The 22389-nt window shown below is 46.7% G+C and overlaps 1 protein-coding gene across 1 annotated transcript in view; it reads right to left on the minus strand.

Moving 5' to 3' along the window:
- otog (otogelin) overlaps window positions 1-22389 on the minus strand; it is a 231377-nt gene that overhangs the window by 129222 nt on the left and 79766 nt on the right. The window contains exons 18-20 of the mRNA XM_039740451.1: window positions 17066-17140; window positions 16210-16253; window positions 10508-10673 (exon numbers count right to left, since the gene is read on the minus strand). Of these exons, the coding sequence (XP_039596385.1) occupies window positions 10508-10673; window positions 16210-16253; window positions 17066-17140 (285 nt within the window). The remainder of the gene's footprint in view (window positions 1-10507; window positions 10674-16209; window positions 16254-17065; window positions 17141-22389) is intronic.

The following is a 22389-nucleotide window of genomic DNA, read 5'->3' on the forward strand; positions in this document are numbered from 1 at the left end:
CACCTGAGCTGACCCTCTAATGTCCTCATTTCTAATCCTGTCCATCCTCGTCACACCCGATGCAAATCTTAGCATCTTTAACTCTGCCACCTCCAGCTCTGTCTCCTGTGCCATCGTCTCCAGCCCATATAACACAGCTGGTCTCACTACTGTCCTGTAGATCTTCACTGTCACTCTTGCTGATGCCCGTCTGTCACAAATCACTCCTGACACTCTTCTCCACCCTGCCTGCACTCTCTTCTTCACTTCTCTTCCACACTCCCCATCACTCTACACTGTTGATCCCAGTTATTTAAACTCCTCCACCTTCACCAACTCTACTCCCCTCATCCTCACCATCCCACTGACCTCCCTCTCATTCACACACATGTATTCTGTCTCGGTGGTCCTACTGACCTTCATTCCTCTCCTCTCATATCTTCACCTCTCCAGGGTCTCCTCAGCCTGCTACCTGCTATCTTTGCAGATCACAATGTCACGCCATTCATCGACACGACAAACGGTAAACAGCTAGGAAGACAATAAAAGAAACGATGGCAGCCGATCCAAAGCTCTCACCAAGAGTGACACATGATGACGATGACGACACACACAGAAGAAAATCTGTCCAGATTACGTGGATTATGCAGACGTGTCAGCGAGCAGATAACTCAAGTTAAGGGGCAACGTCGGTAGGGCCTCAGGTGGCACTTTGTTAAGGGTGGCCTTTTCAGGGAACTTTGACTTTATGAAATAACAACACAAACAAAAGGCTTTGAGCCTCGAGAATTAGCATCACAAAGAAAGGCAGGAACATCTGACCAGAGTAAAAATCCCAAGCGGCTGTGTTTGCCTCAGACCCGCTATGACCGCGTACCACAATCTATCCTGAATCTGCCAAATGAATAAAAACAAATCCATCCATCCATTATCCAACCCGCTATATCCTAACTACAGGGTCATGGGGGTCTACTGGTGCCAATCCCAGACAGCACAGGGCGCAAGGCAGGAAACAAATACATCAGCCTAATAAACAGGCCAGAATGGCGGCCACAGGATGACTTTAACAATGCAGGACGACTGCAAATTGGCCAACGCACAATGGCGACGCTTTGGATGGAAACTTCTCTGCCAAGCCTGTCAGGAAAATACACGATTGAGGCGTGACGGCGCAGAAGAGAACGTGGCACTTGGGTTATACTGGCAGGATTTATATTCTGTTTTCACATTTCTGTAAAAAAAGACTGAGCTTGTTAACATCTTTGAATGGCGGTGCCAACGCATTGCAGTTTGGGTAGTGTGACAGAACCACTAGGGGCGTGCCAGCCACCCGACCCGCCACAGACAGACACGGGAGGCCCATTTATAACACACGAGTGCTTTTATTCTCTTTTCTTCCCTCGTGGAGATCGTCTTCCCCGCTCCCACGAGCCCACCGCACAGTCCAGGCACAAATGGCACACCTGAACACAATTCTCTTCTTTCTTTTCTACGCCACTCTTTCTCAGCAAGCTTCGTCTCCCTCCTCCCGACTCTGGCTCACCGAGTAGTGTCTGCTGGCACCCGGAAGTGTTTCAGGTGCTCGTTGCCCCACTTCTGGCAGCACTACCGGGTGTGGCAGAAAAAACACCCACATGGGTTCAGGAACAGCTGCAGCACCCCCTGGCGGTGCCCCCATGATCCCAACAGGGCTCTGTCCAACTCCATCGCCCATGAAGCCCTGCAGGAGTCCGAGGCACCGTCGCCACCCTGGGGGGCTGCCATCTAGTATTCCAGGAGAAGTAATGCTCTGTCCATGCTTGTTCCCCCGGTCCTTCCAAGGAAGAGGCGTCCTGGCCAGGCAAGGGCCACGACAGTAGCCAGGCAGCTGACAGTTATGGTGATCATATGATTACATTTTTACTATGCAGCCCTACAAACGACACCCATATAAGTTATATTGAGTTAAATATTTCACCTTATACAATTTGGCAGAGTGGTGGCTCTGAGGCTGGGATCTGCACTGGCTGTCAGAAGGTCGCCGGTTCGAATCCCGTAAATGCCAGTCGGGACTCTGCTCTGTTGGGCCCTTAACCTGCAACGCTTGAAAACCGCTTTATGCATGCAAAGAATTATTATTAGGGTGGAGTGGTGGCTCTGAGGCTAAGGATCTGCGCTGGTATCTCGAAGGTTGCCGGTTCGAATCCCCGTCCTACTCTGCTGGGCCCTTAACCTTCAATCTCTGTACAATGGCTGACCCTGCGCTCTGACCTCAAGGGGTATGCGAAAACTTACAAATTCCTAATACGAAAAATTGTATAAGGTGACATAATAAAGAACAAAAAAAAAAATATGGTTACTAAATGATATTATAATTATGAAATTCAATGGCATTCAAGTGTAACTCGTCACGTCTCAGCCAGGGTTCCAGTTTACGTTTTTTGTCGTCTTTGTTCGTTTTTGATTCTTGTGTATGTCTGAATTGTATTTGTGTTTAAGTTTCAATGCCCGTGTTGTGCTCGTTGTGTTTTATGGGTGGTCCCCAAGGAGCAGGGCCGCCTGTCAATGCCCTCCACCCCAGAACTCCAGGGGGTCTCCCACAATTCCTGGCGGTTCATCAGCTTTGGGCGACTTCTTGTGCCTCTTTCTGTGCCTTAGTGGATTCTTGGGATTTTGGCTTTCACGCTCTGATGCGTCTGACTGATGTTTGTGGCTCTGAATTCTCTCCGCCTGCCTGAAGGTGACACCAGTGGACACTTGTGAGGAAGACCACTTAGGAGACTTGTGGGAATGTGAAACCAACGGCCAAGACATGGAGTTGAATCAGAAACCCTGAAGACCTTCGAGAAGGACGTGGATGAGGTGTTGGCACAGCGGAGCTGTCAGCTAAACAAACGAGTGGGCCGAGTGGTCTCCCCTCGGTGGTCACATTTCTTATGTGTGTCATTGGAGACGATAAGAAGTGTATGAAGAAACTGATAATTAGGGGAGCTTTTAACAGCCATGTAAGAACACGGGGACGTGCGGTCGGGGGAGGCAGAGGAGGGTCATTACGAAAATCAATCAATCAATCAATCAATAAAATGTGCCCACTGGGCTGTGCTATAATTTTTTTTTCTGTAGGATTCCAATAACTGACCATTTTCACAGTCAGAATCGCACAATTGGCGCCTTTCCTGTTCAAATACAGCGGAGAAACGCGAGGAGGTGCGACAGCGACGGGTCTCACCTCCCCTCGACTGCGCCTGCCGCTGTCTCTCTGTATGTCACCACTAGAAGGTGTGCGGACACGTTTATTATACACCTGACTTTCCACAGTCTGCCCAATATCTTTAATTGATGTGCGGGACGTATTTAGTCTCGCTGATCTGACGTAAAACCGCCGTGAGAAGGTACAGGCTGAGGCCGGCAGTACCGTGACACACTGAAGGGGGCGCACGTGAGCCCACCAGGCGCTCGTCGCTGCTGTTCTTCTACGCCAGCAGTGCAGGATTTACGTACTGATTTGCTACACAAGCTATAGCTTTAAACAAATCCTATTTGGCACTTACATAGAATATCTGGACTTCTAAAGGGCCCCATGTCTCAAATAGCTTAGGGCCTTATCCAGTCTAAATCCGGCCCTGTATGCCAGGGGTCCTGGGGGGCCACAGTGGCTGCAGGTTTTTGCTCCAACCCATTGGCTTAATGAGAAAATAATGCTTCCTAATAATTCAGTTTCACGACTTGCTAGTGCTTTAACTTTGCCATGTCAGATTTTTTTCCTTTCTAAGGATATCTTACAAATGATTGGAAGTCTAAAATGGATGAGCAATACTCAGTCTGTCACTTGTTTCTCTTCGCTTACCTTCCAAGTGTTTAATTAAACCAAACCGTGCATGATAAATACACACAGGTGGAAACTGTAACAAGTAAATGGAGAACTGCTGGTCTCTCTTGTCATTTGCATGTTATTGCTAATTAAGAGCAATTAAAAACCAAGAATTGAGCGGTTTAAGACTAAAATAAGCAATAAGGGTTCAAAATCTTAACGAGCGAGACAACTAAAGTGAAGCAGAGGTTGGAGCAATTGGGTTGGAGTAAAAACCTGCGGCCCTCCAGGACTGAGATTGAGGACCCCCCGTTCTTCTACGCAGAGGCGAGATCAGAAAGTCAGGTGCACTGCAGCGCGACGTTCATTTTGATTTTTTGTTCCGACTGACTGCCAAAATGGAAGATTAAGATTGTTAAAACTAACGGAAAAGAAGAACTTCTACAAGAAAGTGACGGAGATTTTCGTGGAGGCGCATGGACTTCATTTACAAAGAAAGGCAAAGACCATGAACGGTTTTCAATTTTATAAAACAAAAACGGGATCAGTGTCATGTTTGTTAAGGTGGGCAAAACGCTTAATTATTATTAACCATTTCAATTTTGTAAACCGTTCTGTTCAGATATGCGCACTTTGCGATGTTTGTCCTTCCTGAGCCGCCTTACAGTGGGGCGTTCCCAACGTGAGTGACGTAAGTGCCTCGCATACATGCAGTACAAGTTCACCCCGCCTGTTTTAGCCTATGGTAGCACATGCGCTAAGTTTCTGTTTGTCAAATGTCACCGCGCTGTACTGCTACTTCTATTTTAAAGCTGTTACCAGACTGTTGTTTGTCTGTGTGCTGAATATGATGTTTCTTTACTTGTAGTTTCACTCCTGCCGTTTGTTTAGTAAACTGGAGGTTTGTGTCAAGCCGGTCGTTATATCGATAAAGGGAGGAGTTTTGCTGCCTAAATATCAATTACAGGATCAAAGCACTCAGACTTAGAAAAAAAAAAAATCCGATATTTAAAAACTAAAATTTGACCCTAAATAAAATTATTATTTAGTTTTTCTTGTTATCCTTTTGTTGAACATTCTGTAATAAGATTGATTGAAGCATCAGAATTAAAAGCAGTTTAAAACAACTAAATGTTTCAATTAAGGTCAAAATGGAAATCCGTTGTTTTTGTCCACCTCTCTATACTTTTCATTTGTATTGAATGAGTTTGAATTGTGGAATTGCAGCGGCGAATTTAGAGCACGTGGAGGGTGAGGAGCAAATACGCTCTCTCTAGAAATGGGACAGAATATGACGCGTGTGTGAAGAATGAGATGAGATATGAAACATAACCAGTGGTCCAATGTGCCAACTGAATACTCAATGAGCGACTCTTGGGGTCCATCAATTTGTAAATCGGAGTCACCAGCCATGAATCAAGTTAAAGGTGAAGGGTCCGACTGGCGATGAGCTGAATGGAGAAGGTCGATCAGACACCTCGACGCCACGTCACCAAGTATGAGGAGAAGCTGATGAGCTTGGATTTGTTCGTTTTTGTCGGTTTGTTCGTTCCGCTAACTTCCGCAGCCCGCCTCTCTGGTGTCCATCACGGGGCACACTCATGGAAAACCCGTCACTTGGCCACTTTAGGGCCATCGACTTTCCCAGCAGACACATAGACAGACAGACAGACACCTTTGGGATTTGACGGCCGGACAGATGGGGGACGCGAGGCGACTGTGCTAACCACTGTGACACCGTGCCACTCCGCTGAAATCAAACGGATTTAAAAAAAAAAAAACGCGGCCAGAGGAACAAGGCGACATTGTGCGTTACAAGATAATTCCAACATTAAGATCAGGAACCTGATTGAAACCAGAAGAGCCCTCCCAATTCAGGCCCGGACCCCGGCGGTTCCAAGCGTTTTCTTTGTCCCGCACATAACGGGCCTTTGTGATTTGGCGTATTGTAATCTAAATACCAAGCGTATCACGTTGCATAAAATATTAAATTCTCATGACAGAATGTTTACAGTTTTCGACCCCAGTTATAATGGCACTTTTTAGTATTAGCAGCACAGGTGACATTCAAAAGATTTAATAGGTCACAAAAAAAAAAGCCCCTTCGCTTCCCAGGGCCCCCGATTTCCCGGTGATATTCGATTGCACACAAAGACCCAACGCCATCCTGGTGCCTGATGAGGTTTGGTTCACTTCCAGACTTTCGGAACCCACATCATCAAGCAGATGGAGGCAGACGGTCACACGGTGGGCTTATCACAGCATGACCACCAAAGCTGCTCACCACCTGACCAATCGGCTGGCACTGCTGGAATTAAAAGATGTATCGGGTTCAACGCTAACGTACGTTACACTGATTTGCCTTTATGTCCGTTCCCGATTGGTTCTTAGTCTCTTTAGCGACGCCTTGAGCAAAGGAAAGGCGCTATATAAGTAACATGTCATTTTAATCTTTAGAAGCTTTATCATCAAGACCCCATAATTCAGATATCAAGCGCGTATGCCGCTCCAGGACCTGCCCCTTGCAGTGTAAGGGTGGTCCTCGTGAAAGGGTCTTTGACCGTCATATGGCTTTCAATACTAAGCTTGGTGCACCTCGGGGAGCCCGGTGACAGAGCAGGTGCCCTGCTAGAGAGACTGAAATGGACAGAACATCTGCGTCTGACGTGGGACCACCAAACACAGGATTATGGAGCTACAGCGGGCATTGCTGAAGGGCACATGCCACCTCACTTGGCACAGACTGTCTGCTGATCAGATGGACTGATTTGAACAAACGCTTAGACATCTGCACAGCAGAACCCCCAGACCCGCGGGTCCCGTCTCCACAGTTTCAGTTGTTCGCAGTTTACTGTGGATGAAGAATATTAAAAGGAACATTCCAGAAATAAACGTGTAGCCGTTTCAGATTGTAAGCAAATGTTTTAATCACGTTGGATACACGGTGCCAACATCGTTATGTGGGCAGAGTGCAACAAAAACTCCCAACGTGCACCGGGAGCGCCTGGGGACGTCCCCTCTGAGCCTGACGTCACTTCTGCTGTGCTGATGCGTTCATCCAAGAAAGACTGTGAGGGCACAAGTAGAATAAAGTGCCTTGAGTGTGGGAAAGGCGCTATATAAGTGACATGTAGTATCAGCATTAAGAACATACAATGCAATGTCGCTAATGTCTTATTATGTGGAACTGATAAGTTAAAGAGGGAGGTGTGAGGGAATGACGGGCGACTCGTCCACATCAAAAAGCTTCAGGAGACATCTTGTGTTACTCGTGTCACATCATCCGCACATCGGGCCGTTTCATCAAAGACTCACACGACAGGGAAAACGGTAAATAAATAAGTCTGGAAATCCAATTACTCCGCAGCCAGCAGGTCGGCTCAGACTGAAGACAGGACTCCCGACCAATGAATGAAGGGGAGGGGTGGGTCTTTGATTACCCAGTGGGAAGGGGCTTCCTGGTTGTGGGCTACTTTCATTTTAAAGACCTCTTTATTATAAACAATATTTTAGCAAACAATAAGAGCGCTTTGCTCACTGGGAGAATACGACTGAATGACTTTCTGCGTGGATTCTACCACACGGGTAACAAGGTTTTCTTTTTCGTGGACGTTTTGATACCGCTGGCTGTTGTCCACCGTAGGGTCCCGTTCTATTAGACACTTCATGTTTTGTTTTGTCCACAAAAACATGAGATTAAAAAGTTTTATTTCCCAGGCATTAGCTAGGAAGTCCACGGGGTAAGTAAAATATATGAAAAAAAAAAAAATTTAAATAATCGGATAGAAGGGAACACTTATGAAAAGTCACTTTGATGTCATTCAGTGAATGGGATCGATGAGCTTTGTGGGCTTGATTGTCTGTTCTTGTCCCCATTGATTTAAATCGATTTTCAAATGATTATCAATTATTTATTTTATTGCGTAAGAACTTTTCCACGTTCAAATCACGAAGTATAAAACCTAAACTTGGCGTAAAGCCACGCACTTTTCCACGGTACCTCATACCCAGTCGTAGGCAAGTTCTCCGCTCGGTTTTGCAGGCTGGTGGCACCCAGCGTCAGAGCAATGCTACTGTTCCTATGTGGTTATCCTTTCCTTTCCTGACGCGGCTTTATAAATACAATTTATAAATATAAATGAACTGAAATTAACCGCATATTGTTTATTAGTGTAACGCATCTGATTGTAATTAACTTGTAACAATGTAACGGTTCACAGAATGGCCAAACTATTCCAAATACCAGAACTGCTTTAGTGTTGTTACTCTCACTTCTCCTCCTTCTTCTTCTTCTTCTTCTTTCCGCTGCTCCCGTTAGCAGTTGCCACAGCGGATCATCTTTTTCCATATTAATCTCACTGCACCACTCGGAGAAGCTGATCAGAAAGAGAATTATCAGGGTACAGCATCAAGCACACGCTGCCTCAGCCATGCACACAGTCTATTTGAACTGCCTCCATACAACAAACACTTCAGAGCCTTTCCTGTACGGACCTCGCGGTTCACAAACAGTTTCATCCCAAGAGCTCTAAACACACTCAGTCAGCCATCAGGTGCTCCTGGTAGACCTGTGAGGACTTATAAGTACAATCACCTCACTGTACACAACCTGAGCCACTTTATAAAGCGCGTATTTACATATGATGACGAGATCATTTTAAGATGAAATGCAGCAAAATATGTTTATTATACAGATAAAACTTTAACTTCATTTAAATAATCTATATTGTTAATAATTAAGGACACGGTATCGCTACGCTAGCAAGGATCTGGCGCTCTGTTCACGGATTGTTCCTGCCTCGCACTGTATGCTTCATTGGGACTGGCATGAAGGACTGAATAATTAAATGCGTACTACGAAGATATTTCAGTGTTCTTTAAAAGTTATGAAGAATCGGCGCTAAGCTTACAGATGGCTTAACTTCTATTACAGAGCAGATTGTGTGGCGATTGGTTACTTGGAGAAAGAAGAGGAAGGACAGGAATTGGAGGAGAGTACGTTTGAAAGAGACAGCACTGCAGGGGCGGCCTTAGACGTGTGCAAACTGTGAAATCCCAGGGGCGGCCACACCAATATATATTGAATATAAAACGGAAAGAGAAAATAACAACACAGCTAAAAACGCAGCGACAAATTTCGGCAAAAGTTAAATGCTTGTGTCGTGAGCACGAGGCGGCTATGCAGTGTCTGTAACGAACGTGGCCATCCACCGGGCATAAGATGCCATAGTGACATTGGCGGGTGAAGGAGCCACCGATTCTTCCTCTGCCTAGAGCCGCCCCTGATTGTACTACTGCAATAAATTATTTCATCGAAGTGGAACACATGTTTAATAACGTGCTTTAACTCCTATCATCATAAAAATGACATCACGTATACATCTCAGTATTTGAGTTATTCAGAGAGCTGTAATGTCACGAATGTCATGGACTCTGTGACCAGTTGGAGGAAGAGAGCCGGTTTAAGAAGCAGGTAGTGATTCACACACACAGAGCACATAGAAGATCAAATCATTTAACGTGCGACTTTAATTACGATGGGATTTGAGAAACTGGTTAATTAAACGATTTTAAGATGAAGTTTATGATGTTCTACTAAATGACAAAATAAACTACGTGATTAAAGTGGAAATGTCGAGATTGAAGTTCTTTTTCCCACTGTGTGCCTTTTTTTCTCTGTACCCTCATAAGCTGTCATGTGACACTCAGACGGTGGGCTACGACTCCCCTTTCCACGGCGACTTTGATATCTGACAACTTCTTTTTATTTCCGGCACTGTGCGACTTTGTGAACTTGAGCTATCGAGTTTCTCCCATACGCTATGTCACTCGATCAACTTCCTTTTGTTGTTTATTTCACTTTTTAAACCAACAAACAGTTCGTTTTTTCTTTTCCTCCACTTGGTATTCGCTGAAATTCTTATATTTTCCCCGTGCTTTTCCCATTGTCTTTTCACAGAAGGCTGAGCTTAAGGGCGATTTATATTGATTTGCATATTCAAAGAGACGTGATTCTGGGAGGAGTTAGGGCGGGACAGCAGGCGCGTGCACGAGCGTTACTTTTCACGCTGACCAGGATTTATGTAGCGGAAGAACGTGGAAGTTGGCAAACGCACAGATTTATGCATCTGGATTTCTCTGTGCGTACGCACATTTCGGCTATTGTGCTTACGCCATGTTAGAGTGCGAGTTCTACGCACGGCGTTATACACGAGGCCCCAGGTGTTTGACTTCACACGTTCTTGTGCTCTGCGTTTTGACGGCTTGTTTGGTGGTCTCGATCTCCCCGTTTCAGATTACGTGTTTCTCCCGCTCCCTTTCCATCTCAGAGAAGTCAATCCAATCTTTTTCTCTAAATCAGAGCAAAGACCAAATCCGGGGCCAGAAAGATCTGTCGCCAAATCAAAGCCTTCATTCGAAAACCTCTCGGTGAGTAAAAGTCAAGGCTTCGGCGATGTCCCCCATCTCACTGGTGTGTTTCATAAACCGTCCCGCCGTTGACACCACACGACGCGACAGCAGCTGCGCAATGTGCCACAGCAATAGGAACACAGAGTGACAGCAAACAGATCCCCAAACGAACAACGAGTGTTAGTGAATTAAAACACACGCGACGACGACAGCGCAATGACACTGCGGCTCAATCACAGCCTGGTCTACCGAAGTCATGAAATCTAAAAAAGACCAAACGGCGGCGCTGCACTTCGATTGCCCTAAATTAGCAGTCATGTGACTTACCCATGTGGACAGACGCATCCCGATTGGCAGGTCGTGTGCCCGGGGCAGGTGAGGTTCAGCAGGTGGCTCTCGCAAGTTCTTTCACACGGCACTCCTGTCTTTTCTGTGCCAACCGATGGCGCATCATCACACTTGAAATAAAGCTGGCCGGGTGGACACGTTGTGTCTGCAAATACGATGGAACAAAGAAGACATTCTGATAACAATCACGACAGACCTCCCATGACCGTCCATCATTATTATCAGCAGAGAGAAGACGTCACATTGCAGCTACGTTCTACCAAATACACCATATAGCGATGCGCACAAAAAAACAACATGGCGGCGTCGTAACCAGAATGCATAGCAAAAGTGAAGCTAACGAGACCCTAACATCGAGAGAAAAACGACTAAACGTTAGCCACAAGATGCCAGGCGTGAAAAAAATAGAATCTCCAAATGGAAAGTTGTGAACAACACCCTGGGGAGATTAGAAAATAATCTGAATAAATCAAATCAAGTGGTTTTATTGCCATTCCACCCACACACCACACTGCAGCACACCGTGGCAAGAACCAGCGTTCAAGAGGGCCGCAGTGCCACACACACACACACACATTTGGGAGACAACTTCAGGGCTCATGTGATGCTTGTGACACTGAGCACCAGAGGGTGGCGCTCTCACCTCTGACATCACTTCCGGTCTCTGCCCACCTAAGCTCGCCCAGCACTGATACCCAGGTCTCAAGAAGGTTCCCATCTGAATAAAATGTCACTTGTTGTTGTTTTCCTTTTTCTGATCATCTGTTTTTTGGTGCCCCAAACCTTTTTTTATGTGTCTCCTTGGCTCATTACTCTCAATAGAATGAAGGTGGCATATGGGATGGATGGGCATCCTGGCATGGAATTGGGAAGATCCCTTACCTGAGTGGCAGGCCCCGAATGGACAGAAAGGCTTCTCAGCCAAGAGAGGGAAAGATGTCATATCTGCACAAGGATCCCCTAATGGAAGGACGGACATCCCAGCCAGAAAAGAAGATGGTCCCTTAGCTGAGTGCCAAGCCACAAACAAAGGGACAAGCGTCCCGACTGAACATGTGCACAACACCTTCCCTGATCGGGATAAAAGAGAACAGGGAAGGACTGTCTCTGGGAGGTGTATTCCCTCCCAGTTGCTAGATGGCAGGTGCCTGCAATTTGAGAACCAGCAGGGAATGCTGGGAATTGTAGTCCAGCAGCACAGCATGCTGGGGGCTGAGGGTGCCACAAGAGGGCGCTGCAGGGAGAGTAAGTACTCCCTTTTATGTAGGACTTTGATGTGCCCAGGAAGTGCTTCCAACGAGCAGCAGCCCTGGCACAGGAAGTACTCCTGGATCCTCAATAAAAGGGACTGCACTCTGTCATCCAAGCGAGTCAGAGCTGGGGGGACGGAGGGCAACACTTGACTGGAGGAGAGCATCGCGGTGGTGAGAGAGACGACTTGTGGTCTTTTTGCTGGTGTACACTGAGGTATTGTGTATTAAACATCCTTTACTGTATTATTATAACCCGGCACTGTCTTGGTGTGCTTGGGGCTCTCCGGTGCCCCCCTTTGCCTTTACAATAGAAAATAACAAAACGTCTGGCATCCGGCCGTGGCTGGGCTCAATGGTGTCCAGCGTCCTCATCATTGCTGGAATGTCCGATGAACACCAAGACACACAAAGACAGGAGGACATTGGGGCCAGCATACCCGGTGACCAGAGGTCCCTAAATGCACAACGTGACAGAAACTGACATCTGGCATCCTTGTGCCTTTCTTTTGTTAAGCTAGTAGTGCATATTAAAGAAGGGCAGGACAAGTAAAGAGACCCCCTATGCCATTCTAGAGATAGGCAAATAAACAATAGGTACACTGGAACAAATGATAATACATTCAAATAACAGAAAAAAAATAAATTATACACCCACAGCATTGTGAAGGACCACAAAGTTGGAAGTGGCACAAAGAGACCATGCGAGGGGTGGCGGTGGTCCTTCACAATGCTGTGGGTGTTGCGGATGCCTCACTTTATGAAGATGTTTATAATGAAGGGTCCAGAGGTCCCCATGGTCTTTTCTGCTGTGTGTGTAGGACCTTCTGGGTCAGAGACACTGCAATTCCTGAACCAGATGGTGATGCAGCAGGTCAGAACGCTGCCCATGATGCCCCTGTAGAGTGGGTGAGAAGGGGGGAGGCCTTCTTTAGCCACCAAGGAAAGTGGAGATGCAGATGTGCTAAATGACCAAGCGAGGTCAGCTGCCAGGTGCACACCAAGGAATTTGGTGTTCTTGACCAGTTCCACCTCAGAGCCCCCACAATGCAGGGTCCTTCCCAAAGTCAACAATCATTAAGTGACAGATTGCTGCATTCACACAAGACCACCAGTCACTGTATCTCCATTGTGTAAGATGATTCATTAGAACATTAGAACAATGTGGACCTGAAGAGGCCATTGAGGCCAACAGAGTCCTGTCCTGTCCTGTCCACTTCATTCTTCATTCGTCCCCATTGCTGATGACACCTGCTACTGTTGTATGGTCAGCAGACCTAATGATGGTGTTGTTAGTCTGCAGAGTGAACAGATGTGGGCTGGGGGGGAGACTCCAGTGCTCAGCATGATGGTACTGACAGCCTGGGGTCTCTCCGTCAGGACGTCCAGCTGCATAGGGGGCAGTGTTGTAGTCTGGCAGACTCATCTTGCCTATGGGTTTCTGAGGGACATTGGTGTCCAGTGCTGAACTGAAGTGTAAGAATGGCATTCCAACATAATGGTCTGTTTTGTCCAGATGGGACAGGGCCCAGTGAAGAAGAGGGTGACCTGTTAGTCACTACAATCCAGTCCAGTGTGCCAGTCAGGAAGCAACACATCATCACTCTCTGCTGCCATGACTGGTGGGTACAACTGCCTGACTTCAGAGATTGGGTCCAAAATGACCGCCTTATCTACTACATCGCCCTCTAGTGTCTGAACTCTGTCTTAGCTTTATAGCGCCCTGATTGTCCCGAGTCCACATTTGCACGTCTATGACTCTCCATCGCCGTCACTAATGAGTAGAATGACCTCACTTTACCGACTGCAGGCATGAGCCGCTTGACGTCCCCAACGCATTCTGTGAAGCAGGACGTCATGCAGTTTGGATGTTGTGCAGACGCCATATTGTAGTGCAGTACAAAGGTATACGGGACACTGCAGTGGACCTGCTTTCAGGGTCATCTTAACAGCATTATAAGCCCCCCCTGGGCAAAGCAGTACACCGAGACCCCTACCTACACAACCACTCAGCAAGTCACAACATACGTAGATTAGCATGGGACCCCTGTGCTCATGGGGACCCCTATGCAACTGTCTATTGTGCCCGTGTGTTAAGAAGGCCCTGCCTGCTTTGTCTAAGGGCAGGAGTGCAGTGCCTTATCTGGCCTGGAGGCCATTATGTGGGGGTCACATGGTTGGAGGTGCAGCCCGGATGGGTTGGTTTCCAGTCCTCATCCCAATCTGGGGGGTCAGAATATCATTGGAGAATTCATCCCCCATCACGTAAGGTGGCAGTGCTCCTCGGGCATAGCCCCAGTTTGGACACCCGCTAGGATTCCTGGGATTTGTAGTTCTGAACTGTCAGGGTTGGAGTCGGCAGGACGTTGGGAGAGAAGCGAGAAGGACGAGGAGAACAACTTGCTGTGTAATTGGGTGGTGCAGTGCAGGAGCTAACAGTTCAATTAAAGCACTGACTTTGAATGCGGGGCTGTCTGGGGGTCGCCGTGTTTTGGGATTTAGGGGCTCCGTGGTGCCCCCTTGTGGTTACAAGAGACGTAACAGTACAATGCTGTAGCGATGTGCAATATGTGTGATCGGATTCTGCGGCCTGCGAGTTGAAGCCTACGCTCTTACACAGTCCACTTGTTATTTATAAGTAGGGGAAGGACAGAAAGTGGTGACAGCGCCGTCACTTTGTACACAAGAGATGCGAGACACACGTGTTGAGGATGGGAAGCTGTGCGTGTTCTGTCCGCTCCGTCCCGCTCTTCAATTAGGATTTTTGAACTCCATTATATCCTTAGAGGACTGCAGACGCACGTGCGGTCAGATGTTGCCTGAATGGACGTCATGCGGCACATCGCTGAATGTCCAAAGTGTCGGCGGCTGGCGTGATTTGACATGAAGGGTGGCGTTGTGCAGGCGGGCCGTGTGTGGCGTAACGGTGAAGTCTCTGGAACCGCAAACTCTGAGCTTTTGACTTGAAATCCCACTACTGACACCACGAGACCACCAGCAAAGTCGCTTCACATACTGGTGCTCCAAAACAAAGGGCCATCTTAACAGCATTATAGCCCACTGGGCAAAGCAGTGCACTGGGACCCCTACCTACACAACCACTCGCAAGATTAAAAATGGAAATGGTCGATCAAATTAAACCTAGATTTAGTGTATTGGTGCTTCCAACAAAATCCGTGTTTAAACAATGAAAATCGTAATCGACAGGAACGTCTGAACAAAATAACAGGAGCCTTGAACAACACAAACATGCCAACATCTAAATAAACCCCACAGACGGAGGTGGCACCGCGTGAAATGACTGTGAATGATTTATTATTAGTCAAGTGTTCAACACAAACATTTGTTTGCAGAGAATTGCGTTGAAGTGACGTTAACATTTACACTTTTACGTGATGTCGTGCGTGAGATCCGTCCACATACAGGTGACCAGCGTGACACTAAATCAGAGGTGAGTGCCAATATCCACTTGTAACACTTCTTTCTTCTGCTCCTGTTAGGGGTCGCCACAGCAGATCATCTTCTCCCATATCTTCCTGTCCTCGTCATCTTGTTCTGTCACACCCGTCACCTTCATTTCCTCTCTCATCACATCCATAAACCTTCTCTCAGGCCTTCCTCTTCTCCTCTTATCTGGCGGCTCTATCCTTAGCACCCTACTCTCGTCATACCCATATAGCATCTCTTCAAACCAACACCATCTCGCCTCTCTGACTTTGTCTTAAGCTGACCCTCTAATGTCCCCATTTCTAATCCTGTCCATCCTCGTCACCCCCAATGCCAATCTTAGCATCTTTAACTCTGCCACCTCCAGCTCAGTCTCCTGTGCCACCGTCACCAGCCCATATAAGACAGCTGGTCTCACTACCGTCCTGTAGACCTTCCCTGTCACTCTTGCTGGTACCCGTCTGTCACTCCTGGCACTCTTCTCCCCGCGGCCTGCACTCTCTTCTTCACCTCTCTATCACAATCCCCGTTACAATCCACTTGTAACGCAATAAGACACATTTCTAGTTTAGTCTAGTAGAGTATTTACTTATTGACAGCAAGTCACAACATACACAGATTGGCACGGGGCCCCTAGGCTCGTGGGACCCCCAGCCAACTGCCCAGCGTGCCCATGCGTTAAGACGGCCCTGGCCGATTGTGTCTCGGATGAAGGAGTCAGTCGAGTAAGTAAATGTAAATGTGGATTTAGTACGTCAATACATTGGCATGGAGCAGCAATGCAAGATCTTCAAATAAGGTTTGGGCAAGAAAAAGTAAAAACTGGGAAAAAGCACCACAGGGCGAGGTTTGCCACTTCACATACTGGGGCTGCTCATACGCCATTCATCGGACTATGAAAGAAAACACTAAACTGGAAACGTACATCAAATATGGAAATAAAACAAACTTCACAGTTTCCATCAATCCTGACCAAGGACTTACCGGGACGAGGGTTTTCAAGGATCATCAGGCCCTCCTTACAGACCCTGAAATTTGAAAAACAAAATCGGTCAGTTTGTGAAAAGGCTGAAGAAATTCTGCACACTTTATATATATATATATTTATATTATATTTTTATATATATATATAAAAAAAAATCAAATGTGCAGAGGAGAAGAAAAAAGTCAAAAGCCATATGAAGAATTTCTCCTCACTTTCTGCCCAATGCCAAATTCAGATTGGGCACCAGTGGCGACCCTGAGATGTTCAAATGCCACTCTTAGGTCTTTATGTCTTAGAATTGGAGTTCAGTTGTGGTGTCGCACATTCGACGTATCTACAAGAACAGACCCCTCCAGGTGATCTCACATCCTGCTAATTCATCTGCCAAACACAAAGCTGACAGCTGAACGTTAGCACTGAAAGAGACCACCCACCCACCCATCCATCTATCCATCCATCCATCTTTCCATCCAGTATCCAATCCGCTATATCCTAATTACAGGGTCACGGGGGTCTGCTGGAGCCAGTTCCAGCCAACACAGGGCACAAGGCAGGAAACAAACCCCGGGCAGGGTGCCAGCTCACCGCAGGGTCCATCCATCCATCCATTTTTTCCAGCTCAGTCTGCTACCCCAGGAGTTATCTTGTAGAAGGCAGGAACCACTCCTGGGCAGGGTGCCACTCCATCACAAGGTGAACACAAATACACTCACACACACTCTCACAAGCTCACTTAACCTGCATGTGTTTGGACTGTGGGAGGAAACCCACACAGACACGGGGAGAACATGCCGACTCCCCACAGGAAGCCCCCCCGACGACACTGACCACTTGATTTAAGTGGGCTCTTCTCACCGTGTCCCCGAGGACGTCACGACGATCTCTCCCGGCGTGTACTCCGCTCCCAGATAATGGCAGGAACATTGGCTTCTGTTGAAAGAGATGTGGTCACTCAGTTTAGAGGCGTTTCTAGGCCAAGCTCTGACCAAGCATTTTGTCCGAGCACTGCAGCATCACATCAGTGCCCCCCATATGAGACTCCTAAACAGACCCCATGTGCTGTCTTGGCACCGATTTCAAACTCTACCTGAGCACTCGGTCCTTTTTCAGGCCTTACTGAGTGACAGCCTTTGCCAGCGGCAGGGCACTCGCAGACACCTCTAGATTAGCCAGGTAAGCAGGTAAGACCTAATGGGCGAGGGGCAGAAGAACAACACCAGGGTGGCTGCAAATGGTAGCCCTCAGTGATGATGAAGGCGCAGAGGGTCCGTCACTCAGTGATGGAGAAAAGTGGGACGTGAATGGGCTTAGCTGTTTCTGCTTTGCTTTAAAGAAGGTCCACAGCGGCTATGACCAAAGTAGGGACATTGCTGAGGTCCGACTGCCTGGACGTGTTCACCGATGCCCCCTGCTTCTCTTAAGTAGACCGGAGGGTACACCTTCTTCAAGAATGGGGTACAGAAGGTTCTATGTGTCATATTGAAGCATCAGGAGGGACCCGGCATTAACGGAACACCAGAGAAGGGTCTACCAGTAAGGCAAGTTCTACCAGAAAGAACCCAATGGCGGAGATGGTGCTGGCCTGAGGAGGGAAGTCTGTGCCTGGGAGAGCATGGATGACTCTGTGAGACAATCGCTCAGGAAAATGAGAAATAAAAGTATTGGCCGTGCAGAAGTCCACCCTAATGTTTGGCACCGCTAATAAGATGGGTGGCACTGACCTACAAGACGGAAACACAGACAGTTTAAGTGTGACAAGTTCCTATCATGCAGCACTTTTATCTTTTTAGCTGTCACAGCCCTTGGATGGCCGGGCCATTGTGCAGCAGCAGCCGCCCCACCACCGAGACGATTGTTAGAAAGCTGGTCTGAGTACTTAGAGGAATGAAAGATGCCAGTTTTTGACTTTTAATAAATCTGAGAACCTTGCTGGCCACATGTTGTCACTTTGTCATTATGGGTTATTAGGTGTCGACTGACGGGCACAGATGCCGCATTTCTCTCTTTAAAATGAAATGCACTCCACAATAAAGTGTGCAGAGAGTGCAGTGAGGGGGTCTGAAGACCGTCTGACTCCTCCGCATGTTGTCAAGTGCAATAAAACAAAGGAACGTCCAAATTAGGGTCACAGTAATAATAATAATAATAATAATAATGATAACATTTGATTTATATGGCACCTTTCCCATGTCATTACATTTCCCGAGCCAGAAAAGAAGACACAAAAATAAAAATGACGTTGCTCCCCCTGGCAGTTTTTCTCCGTGTGAGAGCGGGGAGGTCGAGCGTCTCTGATTATTTCACGTGTGTGGCTCACCATTTGACGGCCGCTCATCGTCCGGGGTTGTGGTGTGCGAAATCTGAATATTTTGCTCTCTCTATATTCATTAGATTTGCTCAAGACAAAACCACAGATGAACTTAAATACTTTCATGGACAGTTAACATCAAAGGCAATCCACTTTCCTGAATCGGAGTACCATCTGTTTGATCCGAGTAGGAATTCAGGAGACCCTCAAGCTGTATTTTATCACCTGTGAAGGGAAAGTCAAATATGGCGCACCAGGAAGTGCTCCTGATGACCTTTACCTCCGTCTCAGTATTCGAGAAAGTCGAGGGGAGCGCACTGCCGTTTTTTATAAATGTGTTTAGTCAAACTGACGCTCTGTTTATACGTTTTTTGGTTACCGGTTCGCTCGCAGCGCACTCTTTTCTGTTTGGCTATGCGGTTGAACCCTTCAATGGACTGGCCTACTGATACGTGTGCTTCAGGCTGAACACCCAGTGATGCTGGAATGACGACGACAACGCAGGGTATTTACACTTCAATAAGATAAGCGTTAGCCTACACGTTACTACACAATGCTCGTTACTTTGAACGCTATTGAGTTGTACTGCTGAGCTTAGCTAAGTACCTTCAGCGAACTGACACAAATGTATCGATTTTTGAAATACTGAGAAGGGAACGGAAGAATGCAATCGCCTGAACATTTGCCTCTGGATACGCATGTTGTGGACGCTGCAAGCGTCTGTGCCAAGCAGATACACACACAGGCTGGCAGAGTGTAGTGCACATGTGCAGGCTACGAAATCATTAACAGTAACCCGGTTAAGGGTTTACACGGCCACACGATCAGATCATTCACAGAGATGTTGTTGTGGTGTACAAAATCTGTAAATTCTGGCCTGTATTTTCATTAGATTGGCTCGAGATAAAACAACAGATGAATTGAAATACTTGAATGGACAGCTAACATCAAAGGCAATCTGCTTTCCTGAATTGTACCAATCACAGTGCCATCTGTTTGAGCTGAGCAGGAATTCAGGAGACCCTCAAGCTTTATTGACGAGTTTATCATCTATGAAGGGAAGGCATCAGAACTAAACTGGATTACAGCTTAGGAAAGGAAGACGTGCCATGAATCTGAATTACGTTACAACCTGTGAACAGAAGGAGATGACAGGGGGACTGGAAATTATTAAACCAGTTTACAGCTTGAGACAAGAGATTGGTAAGAACATCAAGAACTGTATGGCTTGGGGAAAAATGGACCACTCAAAGTGATGACAGAGTTTGAGCAAATCCATCCATCATACTGAAAGCCAGCCAATCCGGTGTATGCAACAGTCAGGTGATTTGGAAATCCCCACGTGAAATATTATAATAAATACGCCTCGTCTGAGAGCGACGTCAGAAGACGACAAAGTAACATCAGAAGAAGGGCGCCAGTGACGTGTGGCCATTTCCATCTCATGAACAACTTCAGGTGTTGGATCAATGCCGTCCTGGGACATTCATCCTTGATGTCTTTATTTATTCGTAAGCTTCTCCTAAACACTATATCTATCCAGGCTTTACTATCAATTTATGTTCTATTATTATTTGTTCTATTTGGGATTATTATGCATGTAATGAATACCAGGTTGCTTTTAACTTTCTATACTTTGTCTTCATATTTAGAGTGATTGGGGTAATAAGGTAATTTTATTTAGAGCACCAGGAGCAGTCAGACTTTTGCCATACGCGCCATGCTGTGAGGTTTATTAAGGCTGAGGGTGTGAGCTCCACCCAATAGTAGGGAACAGGACGTCAAGTAAGGCATTCTGGGTTGATAAATGGCCGATAGCCATGGATGTTGAGCCTTTGCATGTTTGAATAGATTCCAAGAGACTGAAGTAATATTTAGGTCTGTGATATATTTTAAACATCGTATGTTGTTTGTGCTGATAATATGCAAGTCCCCTGAAGTGCTACGAGAGTGACAGGCTGTGTTATTGATAAGGCACTTGTGTGGTTTAACGTGCTCGAGGTTACAGTAACTGGCTGTGTGTGTGTGTCATTCACAGGGCACTGTTGAGGGTCTGTGTGTTAATCTAAAGGTGCGACGGTAGACCAACCCGGTGACGAGCCTGATGAGTACACTTACTCCTGGGTTAAAGGGAAAGTAGAGGGAAATATCACGATAATACAGTCCGGCATCGCCATTGCAGGTTCATCTGACGTTTGTTAAGAATACCGCGGCAGGTAATACTTTCAATAAAATAAGGAGGTGGGAGCGACCTGGGTGGGCCACAGTGGGGGAAAAAGCCAAAACTTTTGTAAAGTCCACCCTTCACAGGCCCTTGAGGCGCAGACACGGCGCTGACACTTCGCTTTTCTCTCAAACATAAAAGCAGAAAGACTTTGCCTCAGCCTTCTTATCAGCTCCTGCGTCCAGGATGAAGAAAAGTCTTCACCAGTCGGGTAACCGCAGCCGTGCAGCCAGTTCAGGTGAAGGCACAGAAAATGAAAAGCACCAGGTGCCATGACATGTCCGCCGGGCACAAAGATGAAGATCAAGGCGCACTCTTCCACTTGAGACCAGGCCCAAAAACGCGTTACAACAATAGCTTGGAAGTGTGGATGTTGACTTTTGTCAAAAGGAGGGGTTGACGGTGGCAATCAACGGTGACAAAATCGGCCATTATGCTTTAGTTGGACTCTGTTTGCTAGAAGGACCGTTAGCTTCACTGGTTTAATCGAGATTCCCCACAATGGTGTGATTTAGTGAGGCGCAAACAACAATAGAAATGGCATCGACACCCAGAGAGACATCAAAGCGAATGCATGAAGCAAAATATATATATATATATGTATATTAGCACTGAATTGGGCTCTGACGTGTCGGACTCGAATTTTGACACAAGTGAAGGACAACGAATGGTGGGTACCAGCATCAGCTGATTGGTCCCCTGCTGATGATGGCACTGAACAGGTTTGTGTAGCTGATGCGCCTACAGCAACATTTGCCTGGGAAGACCACCACTTACAGTGACATTGGTACAAACCAGTTTGTGATGCACTGTGACTGACACTGGCATATGAAGACCACCCTGCCACACATTCCTGACAAACTGGCAGCAGACGTTTTATGTTAACTTCTCCTTGTAGCCACTGCTTCGTGTGCCTTGCAGAAAACTGTGCTTTTTGGAAAAAATCTTCAGCCCTCAAAGAGTTAATTACCGTATGCACTCGCGTTTAAGTTCTCCCGTGGATAAGTCGGGCTTGACTTTACTGTATAATCTCCAGTATTTTATACTGTAGGAAGTATAAGTCGAATGTGGAAAACTCAAGAGAATATGATATGCTAAGGCCTGCCCGCCTGAGAGAGGCACCACGGGGCACACAGCCTTTTATTTTCTATGTGGGTGCAGCAATGCGCTGTATCAGCGTGCGCTCCTGACCCGTCTCTCTCTATTGTACCTACGTGACCACACGGTATTTAATGCCAAACTATTCCAAAGCGACATTTGCACTGTTTTGTGTTTTTTGTATCTCACACCCTTTATCGCAAGAACATCCCTGTGATGGAGCGTTCGATCAGAAGAAGTTATGAAGCTGGTTTTAAATTAAAAGTCGTTGAAGTAGCGAAAGAAATTAGTAACTGCGCTGCTGCAACAAAATTCGATGCGTCTGAGAAACTGATGAGAGATTGGAGGAGGAGAGGAGATGTAAAAAAAAATAAATAAGTGTCGTATTTTTGAACGGACGCATGAGATCTGATTTTATGATCGATTTTTCAGGTTTTAAATACGTGAGAATATCCATCCATCCATCCAACCCGCAATATCCTAACTATAGGGTCACGGGGGTCTGCTGGAGCCAATCCCAGCCAACAAAGGGAGCAAAGCAGGAATCAA

This window comes from Polypterus senegalus, chromosome 1 (genome assembly GCF_016835505.1).
Source record: "Polypterus senegalus isolate Bchr_013 chromosome 1, ASM1683550v1, whole genome shotgun sequence".
Taxonomy (NCBI): Eukaryota; Metazoa; Chordata; class Cladistia; order Polypteriformes; family Polypteridae; genus Polypterus; species Polypterus senegalus.